Genomic DNA, 26,185 nt, shown 5'->3' with positions numbered 1-26,185 from the left:
CTAATAACAGATGGATACTTGACAATTTTGTTGGGGCCTTCTTTGCAGCCTAAGGATAGGCCATCAGTGTTAGAAACCGGATAACCCATTTAATGGGAGATCATTATGGCAGGCTTGAGTGCCCAGTGGTATAATTTGATCCTCCTGGGCCCCAATGCAAAATCTGTAATGAGGTTCGTACTTACCTGGTACTTTCTATAATACTGGTCTACCCCTGCTCCCCCTGTACCATGTGGATGCCCTTGCAATGGTCCCCAGCTTTCAGGACTGTTAATATCACTATATTATTGTGGGGTAAGCGGCTGATCGGGGTCAGAAGGAGCCCCTGTCCTTCTGACTAATCTTTTAGATGTCATTGCCACTATTGACATCCAAGGGATTAAACGAGTTATATCTGATCGCTGATACAGTATAATCTGCACCCACTGCTAATAGAGCGGATTCAGCCCTTGAGCGCACCCCATATAGATATAAATATATATATAGTGGATGTTACCAAGGAGATATCATGGGAAAGTCTAAAAACTATATATTATAATATGAGCAGCATAGCAATGCCTTGTGGGTTTGACTGTCCGCTGTAGTGTCTGGATGGAGACCCTCATTGCTGATATCCCAAAGGGGGTCATGTGCTGATCTCTCTGACCTGAAACCTGCACGTTCTTGTGGGATTGCCATATGGCCGGAGTGATATTAAGACGCTGTAGGATGTGCACTGTTTGGAGTCTGTGCAAGGTTGTATAATAATTCCAATGACATGTCCGTGGTTTTCTAGCTAGCCCTGTAAACAGTCAGTGCCCAGTATATCGGGGTCTTGCCTTATAGTTATTTCCAATGACATGTCCGTGGTCTTCGATCTGTCCTTGTAAACCCTCAGCGCTGAGTATATTGGGGTCTTGCATTACAGTTATTTCCAATGACATGTCCGTGGTCTTCGATCTAGCCATGTAAACCCTCAGCGCTGAGTATATCGGGGTCTTCCACCATAGCTAATGACATAGTCTACAGATTATTGTGTTGATGTGACATAAACTGAAGAATTGCTGCGTTTCTGGTTGGGGAAATGATAAGATTTCTTGAGAACTGTTGACAGCTCGCTCGGCTGCAGGCTTCACCCAGCTGATAATTACCAGAGAAACCTCATCCCGGCCACTGTCTGTCATGTTCAGACTACGTGCTGTGACCATGTCTGAGATCTTCAACTACAGATGTGGCCGCATTTTATTTTTTGCTCAGGAAATCTTCTAGCGCTCCCACATTTCCTCCCTACAGTAAATAAGAGGAGGAAGGGAGCATTCACACTGTGCAATTGGGCGCAAATAAAAAGGCAAGAAAAAAATTTGATGACCTGCCCTTAGTGAAGTGATACTTACATGAATGTCATGTCCCTTAAAGGGCTATCATATAAACATTACACATATGCCCTATGATGTCATAGTGTCTCCACGTTTGTCGGTCCCATGGCCGCTCTACAGCTCAGCCCCATTCCAATGTGATCAACGTGGATTTGATGTCACTTCCTGAGAAAAAGACAACAGCTATGTTTTCTAATCATGGGTGACCCAATTGACCATGGTTGAGATTGGAATGGAGTGGTTAAATCAGTCGTGAAACCAGTAGGTGGCGCTGCCTTGGCTCTAGGAGTGTTAACTATGCAGTTTGGTAGCATTTTTGGGTGTTGCTTTGTTAAAGCAGGGGCTTACTACCGTATATACTCGAGTATAAGCCTACCTGAGTATAAGCCGACCCCCCCTACTTTTACCACAAAAAACTGGGAAAACTTATTGACTCGAGTATAAGCCTAGGGGGGAAATGTAGCAGCTACTGGAAAATTTCAAAAATTAAAATGTTTTTTTTGGGTGCAGTAGGTGCTGGGAAAGGGGAGGGGGTGTTTTGGTTGTCTGTCTGCTCCTTCCCTGAGCTTGACTCGAGTATAAGCCAAGGGGGGCTTTTTCAGCACAAAAACTGTACTTAAAAATTCGGCTTATACTCGAATATATACGGTATGTCTCCTCTATATGAAGCCCTAACCTGACTGGTGTGATGTGATACAGCAGGCGGTGCCTCCTACTAACAGTCACAGGAGGCAGCGCCACCTACTGGATCCACAGCATACCAGACAGGACTCTATTCCAGCATCTGCCCTTTGACCATCAGGGTCTCAGAACAATGAGAACAATTTATTAAGCTAATAACCCCCAATGTGTCTGAATGGGATTTTGCCAAAGTTTTAAAAAGTGGATATTAGTCATGTAGCATCAATAAAATTGACATACACCTTGTTAATATTAATATTAGGATATCCTCGTTTATTGCTCCTGTCTATAAGGTTGTTTTGTAGATCAGCTCCCCTCCCCCGACCGCCTTGTAAGTGTCTTCTACATCATATAACTTGGGTGTGTGTTGTCTTTGTGCAGGATAGCCGTCTTTTCAGTGAATGTCCTGCATGATGAGAGGATAGTCATAGTGGCGGAGCAGCGGCCGGATTCCACGGAGGAGGACAGCTTCCAGTGGATGAGCAGAGTCCTACAGGTGAGACCAATGCTCCTCTAAGTGGTGACATCCTTATTGGATTATATAGTAGGAGCAAACTTTTTCTTACCGCTATTGTTGCACTTTTATGGGAACGAGCACTGTACTCTTCTATCACAATAGAAGTGAATGAAGCCATGGTGACTCGAGGGCCCCTGTTCTCAATATTAATGGGGTCCCAGTGGTCGGAGTCAAAGTGATCATTTATTACCTGTCATGGGGATAGGTGACAAATGTATATAGGAAAATCCCTGTATAATGTGGCCTTGACACGCCCCATCTGTCTTAGTATGAAGACTTACAGTACATATGCGTAATGACTACTACCTTTCTTGTATTTCCTACAGGCAATTGACAGTATACATCAAGTTGGAGTTTATTGTCTAGCTCTAGTACCAGCAAACACGCTCCCCAAAACCCCTTTAGGTGGTATTCACCTGTCAGAGACCAAGCAACTGTTCCTTGAGGGGTCGCTCCATCCGTGTAATGTGCTCATGTGTCCTCACACGTGTGTCACGAACCTGCCTAAACCAAGACAGAAACAGCCAGGTGGGACCTCATCTACAGAGTCTGGATTCTTGCTGTAGTTTTTTATTTTTAGGCTACTTTTCTCTTTTTGGGCATGGGTCTATAGGTTATATATATGTATTTAATAAACGGTTTATTTGGATAGATACAGATACACTTCATATATGTAGTTTCATGACCAATATTTACCGCCATAATGCTGAAATAATACCTGCATCTGGTATCCAAATTGTACAGTATGTAATATTCAATAATAGTACCATATAGTACCTACATACAGTATAACTTTCATATATTTCCAACACATATTGCCATTCAGTGCCATAGAATACTATCATTTAGTGTTGAATCTATATGGTCATACCTAAATAATGAACGGTTTAATGGTCATTTTCCTGGTGGTATAGCTTATTGCAAGGGTCATGGATTACACGCGGTAGACAGTGCAGGGACCCCTGGTTTTCAGTCCATGAGTGGGCCCTTAGGAATCAGGGGCCTCTGCACAATTGCTCAATTTACCACCTTCATCCCTGTTAATGGATCTCTATAGGGCTATGTTCAGCCAGTATAGTGTATATATAATAATGCCATAAGGAATAGTTGAGCCAGATGGGGATTGAGAACTGAAGTCTCTGTAGCTTTTCACTACCGTATAACTAATATTCTCCATGTTTTGTCTCTGTAGAAATTGGCCCTGCCTCTGTGATGGTGGGGAACTTGGTCTCTGGTAAGAGGATTGCACAGGCTAGCGGAAGGGATCTAGGACAGCTAGAAGACAATGATCAGGCCAGAAAGGTAAGCATGGCTTTTATTTTTATCATTGATTCAGAAATTTATGTGGATTATTTTAGTGTTTCTGGCCACTATACACTTAAAAGGTTTTCCGAACCCGACCATTTCTTTGAACCAGTTGTGTGTGGCCTCCGAACTGTGCCCGTACCCGATGAAGGATCAGCCATGTTGTATTTCATTGCACAATCATTGTGTTCTCAGGAAAGATAAGCTGAGGCCAGAGGTGTCTGGCAGTGACTTAATTCCCTCTACCCATTGAGAACTGGTAGAGGGTCACTGACCCAGACATTCATAGGGCAGCCAACAAGTTTGTTTAACCAACATCTATTGAAAATGTATGGGCACTTTAAGATAAGTGCCCAACCTTGTCTGTTTACTTAAGCTTCTGCAGCTCCGCTTGTTTAGGTTGGCTTCTTGACTTCTGTATAATAGTACAAGTCCGCCTTAAGCCAAGAAAGACGATAATGATGGGCAGCGCCGGGCTCAGTGGTTGGCACTGTTGCCTTGCAGCATTGGAGATCAAAATCAACCAAGGACAAGATATGCAAGCATTGTATATGATCTACTTGGGTGTCATGGGGTTCTTCTTAATATTCCAGTATGTCTTTGGAGTTTGGGAGCAAATCGATTGGGAATTTAGATTGTAAACCCTACTTGGGACAGTAAGTGATGGAAAAGTAGGTGTGGAATATGTTGCCGCTAAACAGTGGCATAACTAGGAATGGCGGGGCCCCGTGGCGAACTTTTGACATGCCCCCCCAACCGACACGAACGCCGAAGACCTCGACCGACCCCCTCCTCCGCATTCCTGCGTGCTCTATTATGCACAGTATCTGGGAACAGGGACTGTCGTCACCAACTCGACCACTTCTGCTACATAGCAGCGGTGGTGTGAAACCTAGGCAACAAGCCTTAAATTCTGAGGTTACATATTCAGCCATAGCTTGAATTGCTTAAATGTATTGTTTAAATATGGTCTTGGAGATAGGAATACCCCTTTAAATCCAGGGAAATCTCTTAACAGTAAAGACATGCTGAATAGGTTAAAATTTTACCATCTCTATTAAATGGTGAAGTCTAAGTCTAATCTGCCTTTCCCTTGTTATTACATTAAAAAAAAAAAAAAAAATCATGTTTCCCCTTTCGGGAGTAATGCAGAGTGACATTGTAATTTAGATTTGGAAAGACTGCTCCGGTTGCTTATGATCTCCGGTTTATGGACGACCTATCATTTTATAAATGTGTTAATATCGATCCCTGCAAAATAAATAACAATAACTAGATACAGACTCCGGCAAAAAATTAATTTCTCACATAGAGCTGAATGTCGGAGGCTTTGACTCCTTGTTAGTTTAGATTAACCTCTTTATATTACGACTCCTTGTACCTTCGCCGCCTGTTATATTATTAGGAAGAGAAATAGATGGACACTTCATGGAGAATTGGCCTCATGTAATGCTGACACCAAGTTACAGGGGTGTCCGCTGCCATGTCAAAGAAGTACCAAAGAAATCGTATTATGTTTAACCCCTTATTACTTTATCGTGGCCCAATAATAATGTGTTGGCACCATTTCTCTGCATCTATGGTGGGAAGGGGTAGTATTGGGGTACCATCATGGCTCCTAGTAATATTAGAGTGGTGTCTGGCAAGCAATAAAGGGAGACATGGCTCATTGGGGCAACACAGTCTCTTCAACCATCTGCAGAGTACGTTGCTGAGAATCGGACCCCCACCAAAATCTGTCCTAAAAATAGGCCTTCAGTTTTTAAAGGGATCCTATCATTCAAACTGATTTTTTTTCTCACTAACACATCGGAATAGCCTTAAGAAAGGCTATTCTTCTCCTACCTTCGATGTCTTCTCCGCGCCACTGTTCGTTTGGTATCCTGGTTTTTGTTGGTATGCAAATGAGTTTTCTTGCAGCACTGGAGGTGGGCCTCAGTGGTCTAACAGCACTGGGGGCGTCCCCAATGCTGCGAGAGAACTCTCCAGCGTCGCCTCCATCTTCTTCAGCAACGGCCTCTTCACGCGTCTTCTTCCGGCACGTGGGGGGTCATAATTAAACGCATGCGCAAGTCGGCTATGCCAGCGGGCCTCGGGCAGAACTGACTTCACATGCGGGCGGCCATTTTTTGTGGCCGCTTACACGAGCATGCACAGCACGCTCCTGTAGTTCTATGGCCACCCGCATGTGAAGATGCTCTGCCCGAGGCCCGCTGGCATAGCCAACTTGCGCATGGCCATTGCTGAAGAAAATGGAGGTGACACTGGAGAGTTCTCTCGCAGCATTGGGGACGCCCCAGTGCTGTTTGAGCGCTGGGGCCCACCCCCAGTGCTGCGAGAGAACTCATTTGCATACCGACAAAAACCGGGATTTCAAACGAACGGCGGTGCAGAGAAGACAGCGAAAGGTAGGAGAAGAATAGCCTTTCTTATCGCTATTCCGATGTGTTAGTGAGAAAAAAATCAGTTTGAATCATAGGATGCCTTTAAGAGCAAGAAACCCCATATAGGCATAATAAAAAGAGGACGATTCTTAGAATGTCTTTAAATTAGGAAACTAGAACCTCAGATGAACAACAAGGCCCAGCATAGAGGGTGCACTTTGTTTTTCTCATGACTGTGTATATTACATACAGAACTTCTATATCTTCGCTGTGGTCATGTTCCCATACTCATAGGTTTGTGTCACTCATAGTGTTGGCCAAGTTTCTGACAGTGTATTTAGTCTAAATCTTCCACATCGTACAAAACATAGTAAAAGTTATATCAGCAAAGATAAAACATTGCAGAGACATAAGGGCAGGAAGCGTCGAGTGGTTTTGGCGTTAGTTTGTGATACAGTAATACATCTCAATGGAAAAAAATAGAGAAATTGAGCAAAGAGATCTTTCTTATGAATAGCCTGAGGGGGATTGTGTGTCTCCCATTTATCTCAGCACTGACATCATGTTACTTGGTGTCGATATATTGTTTGGTGTCCAAACTGGCATGGAATTATTGGATTAGATATCTGAAAAACCTATAGCTGCACAAAAAAAGCTGTTTTTTCGGCAACGTTGGACCTCAGCTCAAGGGTGCATTCACACAGAGGAAAATGACGCTGAATTTGGTGTGGAATCCGCGTCGGATTTAGCGCCGAAAAATAAGCCTCCCATTGACTTCAATGGGTTCTTTTTTTCTGCTAAAGGAACCCATTGAAGTAAACGGGAGGCTTTTTTTTCAGCGCTAAATCTGACGCTGATTCCACACCAAATTCAGCGCCATTTTCCTCCGTGTGAATGCACCCTACTAAAGAGATTTCTGGGACTTATTAGTCCTTAGGATAGGTTATCAATTATAGACTGGCAGGGGTCTGACACCAAGACCCCCTGCCATTCACATGATCTGCAGGCTCTTTAGTACTTACCAAGCACAACACTGTACATTTGTATGAATGTTTTGAATGAGACTGAACCACGGACAGTCCTTGTGACTATTATGAAGAACATGTCCTGGGAAGTGGAAGGACCACTGTCACTTTAAACAGCTGATCCGTATTGATCCCAGGTTCGGGACCCCCACATATCTTTAATTGATGACCTATTCTAAGGAATCACAAAATCGTCCTTAAGCAAAGCATTAAATTCTAGCAAAAATTCCACTAGAAAAATCGCCATGCTTCTGCAATAAAATAGAATTGTCCCAGGGGTCACTTTCTGCTTTATGTCAATAAGATATGATAGATTCCTATCCACATGGCTGATACTTTATCATATACTAAAATCCACTGTGTGAATGGACCCATAGTTCAAGCTCTGCATGAGCAGCTTTGACCTTGTACTGCTTCGCCTGGCACCATCTCTGGCGCAATGTCTTCTAGAGGAGAAGCTACAAACATCATGGCGTGACACTTTGGATACAACAAGTGGCTTTGCTGTTCTTTTTACCCGTAATAACTTGTGTTGTGTAATTGTATATGATTCTCACAATGATATCATGTGGACTCGATCCACCATAAGGTCGATGTGCTGCTGTGACCGAATTTATTGCTTTCTACATGAGCATTAATCATGTAGTCGCAGGCGAGGAGCCAGACCTGCAGTTCTATGGCTGCTTTGCGTTTGCAGATCGCAATGTTTTGTCAGTGTTCAGGGGTGACTCATATAAGCTACAAAGGAAGAAACAAAGGCCATTTCCAAGTGCGTTTGCATCACCGAACAAACACGAAGTAGCGTATCATTGCTTGTCATGTAGTACAGATACTTCGAGCTCAGGCCTTTGGCCTATTGTTCTGCTTGCTTTTCATCTCCATATTTGCATTCATTGTGGATATAATATATGTATTTGTTATGTATAGACTAAAAATATGATGATAAATATGAAGCGAAGCAGGATGCGTAATGTCTCTCCCCCACATGGTGCTATACTTTGTATATATTTTTATATCAGATTGATATGTGTATTTTGTACATAAAAATCTATATTATTATGTGATTATTTTACGATTATTGCTATGCTTCTGTTCAGTAGACATGTCCTACTAGACAGGAGCTCAGCAATACTAAAGTAATACAAAAAATTGTAGGCTATGTTCATACAGCTGCATTACAATCTAAGGCTGTCACTTAGATTTCACTAAACCACCTATGGGTGCTGATGAACAAATAGCTTATTGTAACACTGTCCATGACAACAGCTTTACTTCACACTTCCTCCTGGAAGCCAGAGCAGCAGACCTTGGTGTCTGTGCGCATGCGCCAATCCCTGGGTGCATGTGTACAGGTGTTCATCCCCCGCCCTCACTGAACAACTGTGCAGGGACCAGAAACACCGGAGATGATTGTGACAAGACTCACTGGACTGATCTCTAGATAAGTGTAAAGTGTTGAAAGGGTCACTAAACTACCTGTCCATTAGGACCTGTGAGTGGTATAATGTCACAGATAGACAGGCTCCTTGTGGTATGATTGTCATGTGATTATTTCATTGCGGTGCCTAGCTGTCACTGTGTGATATGTATCTGATTATTTTGTGCTGTACATAATGTGATTCTGTTTTTTTCTTTTCCAGTTCTTATTCTTGTCTGAAGTTCTACAATGGAGAGCTCAAACCACTCCTGATCATGTGCTTTATACATTATTAAACTCAAGGGTAAGACCTGCAGCGAGTCACTATTGTGTTGTGTAAGATATGAGCTATAATGTGTCTGTGTATACGTGTGCGTGCATGTATGTGTATGTGTGTGGGGGGTCACATATAACAATGGAACAAAAATAGTAGTGACCTACAGTAATGCTTCGTTCACACTTGCACCCCTGTCCGGTGTTTACCATTCCACCGGGTTTCTGTCCTGAGCTCTGGAGAAACTGGACAGGGGACGGAAACCTGGCGGTCAGCTTTAAAACCCATTCACTTGAATGGGTTTTGTAAAGATGACCGCCGGTGTCCGCCTGCGGCCTGTTCGTGGGGAAACCGTTTTTTTTTTAGCTGGACACAAAGTCCTGCTTGTCCGACTTTGTGTCCGGCTAAAAAAAATGGTTTCCCTGCAGACAGGCCGCAGGCGTACACCGGCGGTCATCTTTACAAAACCCATTCAAGTGAATGGGTTTTAAAGCTGACCGCCAGGTTTCCGTCCCCTGTCCAGTTTCTCCGGAGCTCAGGACAGAAACCCGGTGGAATGGTAAACACGGGACAGGGGCGCAAGTGCGAACGAAGCGTAAGTGGTGACGGTTCCTTCAACTTTTGCAGCAACTGCATGAGATTTTATATGTGATATCTGATGTTTGTATTTCCTTGCACTGTACTTCTATTAGGAAGACAAACTGACTTCTAGGTTTACACTAGCATTGTGGTCTCCATCGTTCAGGTTCCCAGTGGGCCAGAGCCGGACCACTAAAACGGCAATTACACAGAGATACCAGCGTTCCCCATTTACTATATCATGGTCCGCCATTTTCAATCCGAGAATCTGGTGAAGATGCCCGCCCATGCCATGAGACTGTGCCCACACATTGAATGGGTCTCTGTGGCCCTACTTTAGTGCCTTTTGTTCCTAAGCATAAATAAAATACCAGATGCATCAAGTTTTGCTTATTCTGTCAAAATGAAGTCCGGCCACCACTTTTTTGTGTCCCTTCCATTAAAGGGGCTCTATCAGAAAAATTTTGCTGTATGAGCCCCACATATGCGTGAATAGCCTTTAAAAAGACTATTCAGGCACCGCTAATCTTATTTTAAACCCCTGTCCCGTTTTAGAATAAAACTATAAAAACATATAGGTAAATCATACTTGAACGTGCACCCTGGGCGGTGATGCAGGATCCGACGTCATCTTCTACCTCTACCTCTCCTATCTCTTCTTTCGGCGACACCCTCCGGTCCTGGCTCTTCCCCGGCTTCATCTTCTTCTGGCGGTTCAAATCCGATTGGTTGAAATCCAGCGCATGCGCAGTAGCACTCCCTCCGGAGCTACTGTGCACACTCTGGCGCCATTTTTATCAATGGCAGTGCTACCGGAGTGTGCGCAGTAGCTCCGGAGGGAGTGCTACTGCGCATGCGCTGGATTTCAACCAATCGGATTTGAACCGCCAGAAGAAGATAAAGATGAAGCCGGGGAAGAGCCAGGATCGGAGGGCGTCACCGAAAGAAGAAGAAAGAAGAGGTAGGCGTGCCAGAAGATGGCGTTGGATCATGCATCACCGCCCAGGGTGCACGTTCAGGTATGATTTACCTATATGTTTTTATAATTTTATTTTAAAACGGGACGGGGGTTTAAAATAACATTAGCGGTGCCTGAATAGCCTTTTTAAAGGCTATTCACGCATATGAGGGGCTCATACAGCATAATTTTGCTGATAGAGCCCCTTTAATGTATTCCAACCCATAAGTGGTCCTAGTTTAACACCCCTGGACTAGATTGTGTCCTTTCTTGCCTTTCCTCTCAGTTACACATGTCCATATATGTATGTTACAAGATAAATAGCTTTTCAAGACAATACGATTTCACCATTTTGTATCACGAAATCATATGCCATATGTGTTTCTGTGGGACCAGATTGGCAATGGTTCTGTATATTGTGATGGAAAATCAAAGATCAGAATAATATCCCATAAATAAAGAGACTTTTAGCATACTTAGACAAGATAAACTATTTTCTTTTTATGCAGATGGAGGGTGAGAAGGGACTTTTTCACATGCAAAAAACATTAACTTAACATTAGATTAAGTTTTTTTTTAAATTATGTTACTAATGTCATTTTTCTTATTTACAGGGAACAATAGCCAACTCTCTGACGTGCAGCCAGTTACATAAACGGGCTGAGAAAATAGCAGTGATGTTGATGGAAAGGGGACATTTACAAGATGGAGATCATGTGGCTCTTGTGTATCCTCCAGGTATGGTTATATCGGGTCACTTACTACTATAGTTACTACTTACCCCGCCCATACACAGTGTACGTGTACTGCTACAGGGAGAGCTGACAATCACTGTGTGGGGGCGGGGTGATCTGGACTCTTTCTGTTCCTTCCAGGAGTCCTGTCTGGATTTGTATATCACAGAGGTCAGCTGTGTATTCTGCTCTCACCCGACCAGTTTACTTTAAAGGGGTTGTCTAGGCTTAAGCTATGTGGTGTCCGTCCTATACACAATACGAGGCCAAAAGCAGAATGCTCCAGGATCCATCACTGCAGCTCAGTACTCATTGAAGTCAATGGGAAGCGACTCTGTACAGTTGATCGGTCCCTCACGATCAGCTTCAGCTGGATATCCCTTTAATAGAAGTGAATTGAGTGGTCATGCATGAGCACCACTGCTCTGTACATATGGAGCACACAGGGGCCCTTCATTCTCCTGATCGCTGGTGGTCTCCTGACGTCTAGGGTATTACTTGTGGATAGGGGATAAATATCATTATGAGAATATTAGGATAAATTAAGAATAATGATGTTTCTGATTCTACTTTGCAGGAATAGATCTGATTGCAGCATTTTATGGCTGTCTGTACGCTGGTTGTGTGCCAATAACAGTGCGACCTCCACACCCACAGAACATTGCAACAACGCTGCCTACAGTGAAGATGATTGTGGAGGTAAGTTTTGGATCATTCATCGAGAAATCATTATATGAGATATCATAGTACCTTATAGACCAGTCAATGTATAGGTGATATACAGCACTATATATCATTACACACCTGAGCGGTCTTGTTTTGTTTATTAAAATCCGCTCAGCCATTCCAAAGATAAAAGCCTTTGTAGATACATATTAGGATATACTAGACAAGTGGTTGCAACCTTGTGAATTTTCGCAGGGCAGAGTCTCTGTCTGCTGTCTGTGATGCAGTGTTACTGCCCACTTGACTAGTAGACCCTAATTTACATCAACACTAAAAGGGCTTATATCTGTGGAATAGCTGTACAGATATGGATAAAAAAAAATGCTCAGGGTGACAGCGCCGATCAGATGATGCATATCATTGGGCTTTTCAGACCTGGTGGCAGGTTCTCTTTAAATATATCCAAATGAGCATTGGTCAAAGCTAAGCATGTAATGTATATGGGGCTGTCCCAACTATCCTGTGATGGCAGATAGGAGAAGAAGGGCTGGGAATGTTGAATTTCAACTTACTCAATTCTTTGTTTTCAGAATAATCATTGTCAAAGGTATCATGCAGCATTTTAATTCCCTCCCCCCATTAAGAGGACATGCGTGTTTGTTTGAAGCAAGCTTGCATGTGTATGGGGCAAGTCTGAAGGAATATCTGTTGACTGACCACAATGTAGCAGTGCCAGGACACCTTAAATTGCTGTAAATGAAGCGCTTGTTGGCTGCCTCCTATTCCTTCCAGCTCCCCCATGCACATGAACTCAGTTCTGCCAAGCGTCCATGTGTTGCCAGAGGGACAAAGTGGTACCGTAACTCCCCATAGAAAATATTGGGTGATGAAATCCACATCACCCCAATATCATCTGTTGCAGGAGAATCCAGAGGTCCCCATATTCTTTGGCTAGGTTCACACTTGCACCATGCTCAAGGCCGCCCATTAAAATAGCGGTTACCCGCAGACCCCATAGACTGTAATCAGGTCCGCTGGCTTCCCACTATGTACTGAAACCAATGGAGAGAAGAGTCCTACATGCAGGACTGCGCTCTCCGCCAACTTACAGCAGAATCTGCAAAGGAGCCCCCGAAGCAGTTATAAATGAATCTTACGATAGTCATCCAGTTGCACTGAAATCAGTGGATTTAGCCAACTTTTCTGTGCCCGTTTTTTTGGACTTCCAGCACGTGAACAAATAGTCTTATTCTAGACTCCTAGGCAAGTGGAGCTCCTTCTATAGGCAGGTGTGGTGTGTCTAACTAGTGCATTGTGTTCATTATCTATACACACTCCATGTAATTGATCGTAATTAGCTCTTAAGTAATGTGAATAATTATTCCATAACTTTTTGGTGAAATTGATTTCCATATGTCTCTCAGATGTCATGCTTCTTAATTGTACAGGCTTCAATTATCCACATCAAAAATGTTGTGGTGGGAAACTGCATATTAATTCTAAACATATCAATTGTCTCCGTGCTTCATAGTATGTGCTCTGTGCATGCACCTGCTATTTATACGCCCCGCACTAAACTATGGTGTTCTTGCTGGATATGAGGCTTGTTTCTTTCAAGGTAACTTCTGAAGTCCTTAAAGGGATTCAATCATTAAAACTGAATTATTTCTCCCTAACACGTAGGAATAGCCCTAAGAAAGGCTATTCTTCTCCTACCTTTAGATCTCTTCTCCGCGCCACCGTTCCGTAGATATCCCCGTTTTCAGTGGTATGCAAATTAGTTCTCTCGCAGCACTGGGGGCGCCCCCAAGGCTGCGAGAGAACTCTTCAGTGACGGCCTCTTCTTCTGGCACGCCCTCTCCGCAACATCTTCTTCTGATGGTTTCTTCTGGCTTTAGATGACAAGCATGCGCAGCCGACTACACGTGCCTACGGCTATTTTCTTGTGGCCATTTATACGAGCATCAAAATAGCACAAAGGGTCCCCTAAAACCACACTCATCGATAGTCCTCTGCAGTTCTGACACCTCCCTGGTCATCCGAACCAATCACCATCTGAAATTTTTGGCATAAAGTTCTTAAAGACGGGAATCACACTTCGCCATGGTAGCCCATAGTGGCCACATCCATAACTGGGCCAGGTTGAGTCCATTGGTTTCTGTGGAATTAAATAACATTAGAGAACTGTAATAAATGTCAAAAGTGGGAAATAAGTGTTCTAGGAATGTACACATTTATTAAAAATATTGCATGCACACAATGGGGGAATTTATCCCTCTCTTTACGGCAGTTTTGTGGCATAAAGGGATGATATTGAAACATGCGTTTGACGTAAAGCCTTTTCTTGTGCCACAAGCGCCGATCCACAATTTTGTAGATTGTGAGTCCCAGATAGCCCATATAGGGATCACAACGTACATTTTTCCCTATCAGTATGTCTTTGTAGAATGGAAGGAAATCCACGCAAATACGGGGAGAACATACAGACTCCTTTCAGATGTTTTGTCCTTGGCAGGATTCGAACCCAGGACTCCAGCGCTGCATGGCTACAGTGCTAACCACTGAGCCAATGTGTTACACCCACAATAAGTGCTTTTGTTGTAGATATTGATTGAAAAAAAAAAAATCTTGTTACAGGTTTTTTGTCCCTTGTCATCAGATCTCAGCACCTTCTTGTCACTAAGGGCTCGTTCACATCTGCGCCCGGTCTCCGTTCATGCAGGTTTCCGTTTCCTGCACAAAATAGAGGCAGGAGACGGAAACCTGCAGGACTCTTTCATACCCATTCATTTTTGAATGGGTTAGAAAGCTGTGCGGAGGTGAGCGTTTTATGCTCTCCGCCGTGAAACCGGGTTTTTTAATACGGACACAGAGTCGGACATGCAGTACTCTGTGTCTGGATTAAAAAAACCGTTTTTGCGGCGGAGAGCATAAAACGCTCACCACCGCTCACGGCCGGACCCAGTCTGTGGTTTCCGTCTTCTTGCATGCAGAAGACGGAAACCACAGAACGGAGTGCCGAACGCAGGTGTGAACCTAGCATTAGTCTTAACAGCCCAATGACACTCATTATGTAATAGGCACTGTCACTATAGACACTTGGCGTTTTGTTTTTACAAACCTGTTCAACTATTCCAAAGATATAAGCCCTTTTAATGATGATGGAATATAGGGTATTAGCCAAGTAGGCGGTAACAACTGCAGGACGTACAGCAGACAGTGACGTCACCCCCATAGAAACTACAGTGTTATCACCCAATTGTCTAGCATACCCTAAATTGCATCAACACTAAGAGGACTTATATCTTTGGAATGGCTGAACAGGTTTGGATAAACAAAACACCAAACTGCTAAGGGTGATAGCGCCGATCAGATCATGTATGTCATTGGGTTCTTCTGACCTGGTGACAGGTACCCTTTTTAACTCCTACCCCGGTAATACATTACTCCAGCTCCTGTAAGTAAGCCTACTTGGTAAAGCTGGTGGCATTAGTGTCATAGAGTGTGTGATGGTGTATATCATGGCATGGCGCGCTCTACTGACTAATGCATTGCATCTCGGTAATAAGAATATGACAGCAGAGCTCCGGATCGATGAATGCTTGCAGTAGAGTTTGATCTCTTGCCAAAGTAGTCCTCTAAGCAAATCATAAATGATCATCTGTCACAGCAGTTTTGTCCTTGGCAAACATTCAGACAAACACTAATAGTCTACTCCTGAGACTACGTGTACTGGGGCAGGTCGTATGTCATATTATCCGTGCCTCTCACAACCTCACCTCTTCTCTTTCCGATACTTTCTCGCCCTCTAATTGTGTTTTTTGCTTGGGAGGCCATAGGGGTCCTTGCCAAATTATCGGTATCCTCCTGCTCATGAGATGCTATATAATACAATGTCTATATAATACCGCATACAACTCTCACAATAACACCATATAGTGCCCAAATAGCATACAGTATCCAAATAAGCAGGGCTGTGGAGTTGGTAGGGGACTCAGACTCCTCTATAGTTGCCCAATCTGATTCCCAACCCATAAATAGCTGACAGCTACAGTCAGACAGAATCGATAAGGGTCGTGTTATTTTAATGGGTGATTTTTGAAGGAAGGCCTTCGGTAATGGGGGGATAGGGTCAAAAAACAGTTTGCCGCCCTGCAAAATGAGCCGAACTCATGCTGCACGTAGGCACAATGTGTCCCAGCGTATGATTTTATGTCGTTGTAGGCTTTTTTAGGCTCCGTTCCCACGGAGTAACGCGCCGCGCATTCAGACACGTATACACGTGTCAGAGTGTGAGCGCTCAAAACAGATCCCATTCACTTCAATCACATTGAAATCAGTGGGTTAAAAAGCCTCCCATTGATTTCAATATGTAGCGCCCGTAATCCGGCACCCATTGAAGTGAATGTGATCTTTTTTGAGCGCTCACACTCTGACACGTGTATACGTGTCTAAATGCGCGGCGCGTTACTCCGTGGGAATGGAGCCTAATAGGGTTTTTCCTCACCTTGAATCTGCCATATGACACATTATACTGCACAAAACAGGTTTTCCTGACTGTTGCGGACAAGTCCTAATTTTCTTTTGCCTGATGTTCTTTCCATATCCCGGCACGTTCTGGATCATCTGATAGCAATTCCAGATTTCCACTACATGGTGTTTATTACACAAAAGACAAAATATTACTACCTATCACTCAGTGAATTTGTGTCTGAGAAGAATATCCCGGTTACAGAATCTCCCGAGGAGAATAGAATTTTCCTAAGCGCTGTCGGGTTGCCGGCACGGAGCAGACATAATTATTTCCTCGTTCTCTTCCTCCTTGTCTCCCAGGTGAGTCGTTCTGCCTGTTTAATGACTACGCAACTCATTTGTAAGCTCTTACGGTCAAGGGAAGCAGCGGCAGCCGTGGATATTAGAACGTGGCCTCCCATCCTGGATACAGGTGAGAAGTTACTTTATTTTCTCTACAAAGCGAAGGGATAGCTTACGTTCTTTATAGATGTGTGTGGTTGGATCCTGTAAGATTGATGGATGGTGACCATAATTGTTAATGTGGCAGCTCGCTAAATCTTGAATGAATGAATGAATGAATGATTGATTGATTGTACTATTGCCGTTGTAAGGAAAATATATGTGGTATATACTGTATATATTAAAAAAAAAATATATATATACTTTTCTTATAGTTTCACTGCTGTGCATTACCGAAACCTTAGAGGGAATATATGTAATAATAATTGGTAGTTTTTAGATTGTGGAGCGTATTCTGCACCGCAGTATGTGTCAGATTTTATGACCACCCACATGTTTTGTATGTGAGAAACCCCTTTTACATGCAATGCAAAATCACAACATGAAATTCCGGCTCAGGGCGGGGTCATATCCGCACCCGATCTCCGGTTTAGCCAATCCGGCTGGTTCCCATCTTTTGCCCCGTGAAACTAGACAGGAGACGGAAACCTGGCGGTCAGATTTCATACCCATTTCGTTGAATGGGTTTGGAGAGGACACAACCGGACACATGAATGTCAGACTTTGTGTCCGGCTAAAAAAAAACGGTTTCCCGCAGACAGGCAGAAGACGCACACGGGCGGTTTGACCACTGGTTTCCATCTCCTGTCCAGTTTTGCAGGGAAGAAGATAGAAACCGGCTGGATTGGCTAAATCGGAGACCGGGCACAGAGGTGAATCCGCTCTAAGTTGTGGATTTTTATTTTAAGAATTCATTTGCTACTCATTCCAAGAGGAAGAAAAAAACAAAGCACATGGCCAAGTGCTACCGGTAATCGCGTAATACTGTAGCATACATTGGTGATGAAAATGAAATAGATGATTGAAGGCTCACCTTGTTGGGTTGTGACAAATAGTTCACAACCACTATATAGGCATGTACAATAGATTCTTATAGAACAAATGGACCCGATAGTAGCAGCCGGCCTCAAGAACACATTGAACAGGAACATGCATCAGAATCCTCCAGAGGTAGAAGAAAAGAAGGCAGTAGGCATGCTGGTCCAAATGTGAAAAGCTTTATTGGCACACAACACGTTTCGCGAACAGGTCCCTTTCTCAAGTGTGTATAATACAAACAATAGGTACATGACATGTACATTCCAGTGAGCGCCCTCTATTGGTTTGCAACACTGAGGCAGCAGCTGACTTCCTAATTACATCATGGAAGACAGATTTGCATATTCTTCCCATGGTCCCTTGCGAAGTGGAGTGCTAAATTCTTAATAAGTCTCCACACACCTATATGGTGGTCTCTTCCCAAGGAGTGACAATCTCCCCTTAACCATGTATATATACAACATCAAACACATGTTGAACCGTGAAAAGGGCAAGGGCGGTAGCCCTGCCCCCTTAGGATTGCAGAGTGAGGTCATAGTTTACTAAATATATGACCCAAAGGAACAGCCAGTAGGCAATAAAATGAATAACAGAAAATAGTAAAAAGTAAGTCAGGTAGTAGGTGGGGACCTAGCTGGGATTCCCGTAAGCCCAACCCGTTCTCTCCCTCCCTTCATCCCACGACCATTACAGCCAGAACGCTCAACCAATGAACAGCTGGCTTTCTCACACGAATAAACTCTGGGACTGGTTTATAACACCATACCCTTCCATACTAGACCTTGGGGCTCCAGAGCTTATTGCATCTTCACCCCCTGTTCCATATAACAAAGGTGGACAGCTTGGCCCTTGGACATTTTTGTTCCATTTGGCATATTGGCTAGGAAGACAACTGTCTCTGTAGCGCCAACTATTGGACGTACAGCAGGGGTCTCAAACTCGCGGCCCGCGGGCCGCATGCGGCCCTCCGAACAATTTTGTGCGGCCCGCACAAGCCTAGGGACGCCGGATCCAAGTTGAATCCGGACGTTTCACCATTTTGCCCACAGGCAGTTCTATATACTGCCGGAAAGCTGACAGTGCGCTGAGTTCAGCGCACTGTCGGCTTTCCCGATGTGGGCCCAGTGTGAAGAGCTTACGGTCCGGTACCATAGCTCTTCTATGGTCAGAAGAGCGTCTCTGACACTCAGTCAGAGACGTCCTTCTTCACAGCACAGCCAATCGCGCTGTGCTGTGAGAGCCGGGAGGAACGCCCCCTCCCTCTGCTCGCAGTACTCGTCCATAGACGAGCATTATCAGTTCCTCCCCGCTCACACGGTGCAGCGCGATTGGCTGTGCTGTGAAGAAGGACGTCTCTGGCTAACTGTCAGAAACGCCCTTCTGACCATAGAAGAGCTACGGTACCGGACCGTAAGCTCTTCACACTGGGCCCAGATCGGGAAAGCCGACAGTGTGCTGAACTCAGCGCAATGTCAGCTTTCCGGCAGTATATAGAACTGCCTGTGGGCAAAATGGTGGAAGGTCCTCTTTAAACATTGAGGTGGAATGAAGGGGCTCATGACACTGGGGGCAGACAAAGGGAGGGGGGAGAATGGCATGACACTGGGGCAGAAATGGAGGGACATGAAACTGGGGGCAGAAATGGAGGGACATGAATCTGGGGGCAGAGATGGGGGGACATGAATCTGGGGGCAGAGATGGGGGGACATGAATCTGGGGCAGAGATGGGGGGACATGAATCTGGGGGCAGAGATGGGGGACATGAATCTGGGGGCAGAGATGGGGGGACATGAATCTGGGGCAGAGATGGGGGGACATGAATCTGGGGGCAGATGAAGGGTGTATATGTAACTGGGGGAAAGATGGAGGGGGGACATATAGTTTACGGGTGACTGTAGGAGGATTATACAGTGTGGGGGCACATGAAAAATGAATGGGCGGAGTCAACATAAAAGTGGGTGGGGCTAAATTTGCCGCGGTGCGGCCCGCCGACTGGCTGGGATCTTGCTCTGCGGCCCACATGCTGAGTTGAGTTTGAGACCCCTGACGTACAGTAACTACTAGCAGGAGGGTTTTCCCCGCTGCGGTTGGAGGAACCATATGCCCTTGTTGGTAACTGTGATATTAATGCCGGTGACCTTTAGTTCTAATTCATATTTACCCGAAGTATCCACGTGGATTTATATCAATTTCATGAAGCAAATGATAGAATAACAAATCTCAATAAATAACACATATGTTATGCGAGGTGACAGGATAGGATTTGTTAGTGTTTGTCTGGCATCAGACCGCAGGGACTTGCATACAGATTTACTCATTAAACACAGGCAGATAGTGGCATTACTTTGTGATTTTTGTTATTGCAATTCTATGTATGGCTTTATAGGTATATTATACCCATGTCGATTGTGACCCATTTATGAGACAGTGACTGACAATGTCTATAAAGCGCTGCAGAATAGGATGGCGCTATACAGATAAGCAAAAATAACAATAATAGTATGGGCTTCACTCTTGTATTACAGTATAAAGCATGCTTTGGTGATTAGTATTGTTAGGACCACTGTGCTCCAGTTTTCTGCCTGTACAGGGCAATGACTGGGTCTGCGTGATGTGGCCTGGTCCTAATCATATGCTGGCTTTGGGCAGTGCCCAGTCCTAACTGCATGTTACCAGGTGTGGAGGAGGGAGCAAAGCTTATGGGGGGTTCTGAGCCCCTGACTGTCATTTGGCAGGTATGGGGTTGAGCTTGGAGCACAGTCTTAACTGTATGCGGGTGGCAGAGATTGGGTAATCCTGGGAGGGGAGTAGAGATGATCCCAGTCATAAGTGTTTGCCGATTGTTGTGGAGGAGTAGGCATGGGTTGGTGGCGCTGTAAGATGGTGATCGAGTATTGCTGGTCCTGACTATAAGTTGTCTGGGAGTTGGTGACAGGCTGGGACTCCTAAAGATGGATCCCCATTCCTAATTGTAAAGGGGGCATGGGGGCAAAATGTGTTCTGATCCCTTTGGGACTATACTTGCACCACTGGTTTCACTGTATATCCTTTACTGACTACCAAAAAAAGGGTCTGTTTTATGCATATTGACCTGAAAAGTAATAATGTGGCCTCCACACCATCATCCCCCACTAATACACCTATCATTTATTCTTACATCTGATGTCCTATTTATTTAACAAAACGCTGGCGGTATTTTTTTTCCCTTTTTTTAGCCTCATTCAAGTTTTATCTTCCTTTTCTGTAATAATGTGCATTAGTGTCGGGGGAGCTTTACGCTGCATTATAGACTTTGCATTACTAGCTTCCTTTTCTCCTTCGATTCTTATGTTGTATTCACAAATATAATTATACTGTAGCAATAGGGAAAATCGCCTTAGACTGCCGTCCTGCCCTGGGCTGTAGGTCGTCTTTTACACAAGCAGCTGGAGACAAATTAATGAAAAGTCCTCCGCTCCGAAACCGGTCTAAACATTTCTGTAATTATATTTTACAACCGCAGTTTCTGTCCGCTACATTATTAACTAATACTGGAAGCTGCGCCGGCTTGTTTGTTCAACCTACTGCTACCTCCTGTTGGCACAACATGCGTGAATTTATTTGAAGTTTATTTGTGTTTTTATGTGTTTGTTGTACATTTAGTATTGCTCTTTAGTCTTAAAGGGGTTGCCTGAGAACCACAATGTATCCCATACCCAAAGGGTCCCGTATTCTCTGCGTGAATGGAGTAATGGTTGCACATAGGTGAGGCCACGTCTTTCAGTGAGACTGACCATTGTGATTGTAGGACAACCCTTATTATGTTGTTTATGGTCTCATACATTGCTCTCTTTATAGACATTTCAGTCTGTGGTCCTACAGAGCAGATCTCAAGGATGGCTCCTTCTAGAAGTGCTAGATACATATATGGAGTATATGAGGAAGTGTGCATAAGGGTTTGCTCAAACAGTGGTATTTGGAAGTAGTTTTCTCCTCAAAATTAGTGCCAAATTCAACTATGAATCTGCCTTCTATTGAAAACAATTGATCAGAGCAGGAAGCTGAAAAAATAAGCTTCCTGCTCTCTCTCGCCACCAATTCCATGGTTGAAGTTTGTCCTTTAAACCCCTTATCTTGACCAGATTTCAGTTCCATCATATTGGCCATATTTTTTGAGAAGACCATTGGGACCATCACAAGTACCACAATTTCCATTGTATTTTATTTATTGCTTAATTTGTTATAAACCCGAAGCCACAGATTCCGTGAATGGGTGTTAAATTCAGGTTTCCCACAGATTTCTCTCAGCTCTGAATTTTCTCTTCGTTTGTAAGAGTTTCTTTTTCTTTTATTTTTAAGATGATTTGCCAAAGAAAAGACCATCCCAAATCTACAAACCCTCAGACCCGGAGACATTGGCTTACCTTGATTTTAGTGTATCTACAACTGGAATGCTTGCTGGGGTGAAGGTATGTCTAACTATAATACCTATGTCTAACCTAATTCAGTTCTAACGAGTGAAGCCGATCCAGCGAGCACGTGATCGCTCAGCCGAAAACCTGTGTCAGCAGCTCCTATCGTGGTATTGTATTGTAGTATTTTATGTATTTATTACATACTGGCTATTCAAGTGAACAGATAACCATGGCGGTGCCAGGTCTACCACAGAAAAATGGTCCTCTGCTCTGGCCAGTAGAGGAGGTCCTAAGTGGGCATCCACTTTATGAGGTCTATGTGGCCTAATGGGGTATATCGGATGGAGAGATCTTCATAATGCATTCTAAGTATTTGAACTTCACTGCCCTCCTAGACATGTCCATTGGTATAGATCCCAGCTACTGCCTAGCGATTGGCACTTATAAGGTCTTTTACCCTTGCGAACCCTCCTTCCCTCATTACTCATATAACCGCCAGTGCCAACAAGTCCCCCATAATAATTTCTGTACAGAATTGCTCAGATGGATAACCTCACAGCAAATTAATCCCATGTATTTCTCCACCATTGTCCAGTCTTACAGCATTGCCCCCTTGCTACATTTTAATGGCGTAATAAGCTAAATCTTGGCCCAGACCATGAGATGTCTGCCTCCGCTCTGTATGACAGGTCCCTATAACGCCAAACTGCTTGTTAAATGTTACAACTTTTGGGAAAATTATTTCTGTGAATTGATTACAATGAATGACTGTGACTTTGTCAAATGGTCTGTATTTACTCACTAAAAAGAAATTACATCGCGGACGGATCCAAGCGCGTTACAGATTGCCCTAACAAGCTGTAATTTCCAAGTCAAGCGACCGGGGTAGTAAAAATGTCCCTGTGTATCATAAAGATTTAATGGCTCATACGCTGCAGCCAAGTCATCATTTTCAGTTCATTAGGAGCATATTTAACATTGAAATAAAGCCACCGCCTAGATTTATCTCTATGTCCGCTTTGCAATTTGCAGCAGTTGTAACTCTTCTGTTTTCTCTGATCCGTCTCTGGTTTGTGAGCAGATAGACGTCTTTTAGTAATAGCCTAAACTTAGAAGAGGTTCTAAGCTAATAACACGGGGTTAAAGATATGTACACTTTTACAAACAATGTATCTAAAAGATAAAATTAACCAAATTTGCAACTGGTCTTATTTAACTGTAACAATTTAAAATCTATAGGTCATCATGGTTACAGACTACAAACAAACCATGTGTAGTCTGACCCTCCCATCATGTGTTATGGCATCTTCTTTTTTCTACTACTTTTCATGGTTAGGGTAGAGAAGGTTGGTCTGGTTTTGTACGCAGGTTTAAGGGTACAATTTTACGATCTGGACGTTGACTTTAAGATTTTATTTCAGGTTTTGTTGTCTTGGTTCGTATTGGAATCTGTTTCTCTTTTTCAGATGTCCCATGCAGCCACTAGTGCCTTCTGTCGATCCATTAAACTTCAGTGTGAGCTCTACCCTTCCAGAGAGGTGGCTATTTGTCTGGATCCTTACTGTGGCCTGGGCTTTGTCCTTTGGTGCCTCTGTAGGTATGTTTTGGGTCTACAGGCTGCCATTCATTATCATTCTCTCCTACATTTTTACTTCGTAAGTTTTTTTTCATGTGAAAAAATATTTAGACTGATTTTGCTGGTGGTAGTGATGAAGACCTTAAAGGGGTTATCCAAGATTAGAAAACATGGCTGCTTTCCATTTCACAGGATGCCACATTGAGTCTGTTGGTCACTTGGTACTGCTACAGCTCAGTCCCTGGGATGCCACATTGTGTCTATTGGTCACTTGGTACAGCTACAGCTCAATCCCTCTCAAATGAATGAGACTAAGCTTCAGCAAGGCCATGTGACCAGTTGACATGATGTCACTTTCTGAAAAAAACAATGGTTGTACTGCTTCTTTATCCATAGAATAGGTGGTATATATTAGTTTAGTGGGGTGTTTGCCCAATTACCCCAGTCGACCATCCTTCTCCAGCCACATGTCTAAATCCCAGGACGTGTGGGCCAGATCTGTACTGTCTGAACATTTATCACTTATTTTTGTGGGTAATAAATGTTTATGGCTGGGATACCCCTTTAAGTAATTGACCTATAGTGATTCAGTTTTCCCTTTAGTTCCCTCCTATCATTTTTTACCACCTACTTGTATATATTGTGCTATAATGTCACCCTCCAGCTCACGATAACAGTTTTACAATGAAAACATAATGTATATCAAACCCTTTAAGGACACTGAAGTTTCCAGTTTTGGGTTTCTATATTTTCCTCCCCAAATTGCAAAAGCGGCAACTTTTATTTTTCCATTTTACCATTCAAAAAGTTGTTTGAGGACTTATTTTTTGCAGGACAAATTGTACTTCATAATGGCACTGTTTAATACTAAGTACAATATACCAGACAGCTCTTTCTATACCACCCGAGCGACATCATAATGTAATAGTATTAATGGGATTAAAGTACTCGGCGCCCTCATTAATAACCCTACTGGTGCGATTGCTACGATTTCCAGTTCCCTCTTCATTTCTACTCAGTAACCCTAGCTTCTCAGTCTAGTCCATGCACACTGTCTGGATGAACCAGCCAAGAACAGGGGGACTGGCTCAGACTACCCAGTGTGCATAGAACACGGGTGTAGCTTAAGAGGATGCAGTCGCACTAAGGAACAGGAGTCTTAGGAGACCCATAAAATGTCACTTCCCAATTTGAGGAGGCAAGAAATACAAATAATAGGTTGGGGGTGCAGATTTTACATTGGGGCATCAGACTCAATCTTGCCATGGATGAGCCATGGCTCAAGACTCCCTGCCGGTTAGGCCCATTCATCTGGACCTCAGCAAAAGGCTGTGACTGAATGCCCCCGAGTGTACTGCATGGGGAGATCAGAGCCCCTAGTTCCCTATGGGGTCTGAAAATAAAAGGCTTTAAAAGTATAACCCCCTTCCCCACCCCTTCTTTTCCAAGATCACTTATTAAAAGAAATAAAAAAAAAGAAAAACATAACCACTTTAGGTATTCCTGCACTCAAAAATGCCCAAACTATTAAAATATAAAAAAAAGTATCCAATACGTTGAATGCCAAGGAATGTTAAACAAGGGAAAAAAATTGAGACGGCCGAATGTTTTTTTTCCCAACACTTTAACTACTAAAAAAAAACTTATAAAAAGTGATCAAGCCGTCAGACCTTCCCCAAAATGGTATCAATAAAAACTACATCTTGTCCCGCATAAAAATGCGCCATACCCAGATCTATACAAGTAAATATGAAAAAGTTACAGGTGTCAGAAGAAAGAAATTTTTATTTTTTGTAAAGTTTTAAAAAAAAATTAAAAAAAAATATAAAAATATTAAAAACATTGTACTGACCTTCAGAATAGAAATTGTCTATTTTCCACATAGTGAATGCCGTAAAAATTAAACCCATAAGAAATGGACGCGAGTGTGGTTTTTTTTTGTTTTGTTTTTCATTCAAATTTCAGATTTTTTTTCAGAATTACAATTACATTGTAATTACCGCATTCAACATCCTGTGCAAAGTGCAATTTGTTCCGCAAACAATAATGTTGTGACTCTGTGAACTGGAAAATGGCTTGGTCCTTGAGGGGTTAAAGAAAGAGGGCACTGGGTATTTCCTCTATGCATAATGCAGTTATTGTGAATGTTTTTTATTGTGAATCAGGGGGTTGCTCTAAATAGCCTTGTACAGCCCATTATCACGCTGCTTCTGGGAATGCTGGTTTATTGGAATCCGTATATGGTATTAAATCCACAAAAATGTTATGTTACTCATTAAATGTTCTACGAGTCAGCATTAGGAGAATATGAGGGGAAGAGGAAGAGGATATAGGAAGAGTTCAGCTCTGGGCAATTTTTTGTTACTCTTGGTCATTTGGAATCTGAATAAAAAAAAACTATTGTCCCATAAAGACTGTATTATGGAGAAATAGTAACTTTGTGATATGACTTCATATGGTGCACCAT

At 43.3% G+C, this 26,185-nt stretch overlaps 1 protein-coding gene across 10 annotated transcripts in view; it reads left to right on the top strand.

Moving 5' to 3' along the window:
• The window catches only part of DIP2C (disco interacting protein 2 homolog C), a 346,599-nt gene that overhangs the window by 284,507 nt on the left and 35,907 nt on the right, over positions 1-26,185 (top strand). For all 10 annotated transcript variants that reach the window (XM_075271576.1, XM_075271574.1, XM_075271578.1 and 7 more), the window contains 9 exons: positions 2,418-2,532; positions 2,880-3,081; positions 3,746-3,855; positions 8,908-8,988; positions 11,110-11,233; positions 11,807-11,928; positions 16,729-16,840; positions 22,087-22,196; positions 23,609-23,739. In XM_075271576.1, the coding sequence (XP_075127677.1) occupies positions 2,418-2,532; positions 2,880-3,081; positions 3,746-3,855; positions 8,908-8,988; positions 11,110-11,233; positions 11,807-11,928; positions 16,729-16,840; positions 22,087-22,196; positions 23,609-23,739 (1,107 nt within the window). The remainder of the gene's footprint in view (positions 1-2,417; positions 2,533-2,879; positions 3,082-3,745; positions 3,856-8,907; positions 8,989-11,109; positions 11,234-11,806; positions 11,929-16,728; positions 16,841-22,086; positions 22,197-23,608; positions 23,740-26,185) is intronic.

This window comes from Leptodactylus fuscus, chromosome 4 (genome assembly GCF_031893055.1).
Source record: "Leptodactylus fuscus isolate aLepFus1 chromosome 4, aLepFus1.hap2, whole genome shotgun sequence".
In the NCBI taxonomy this organism is placed as follows: Eukaryota; Metazoa; Chordata; class Amphibia; order Anura; family Leptodactylidae; genus Leptodactylus; species Leptodactylus fuscus.
The sequence above is the reverse complement of the archived record's forward strand: the minus strand, read 5'-3'. Positions and strand labels throughout refer to the sequence as shown.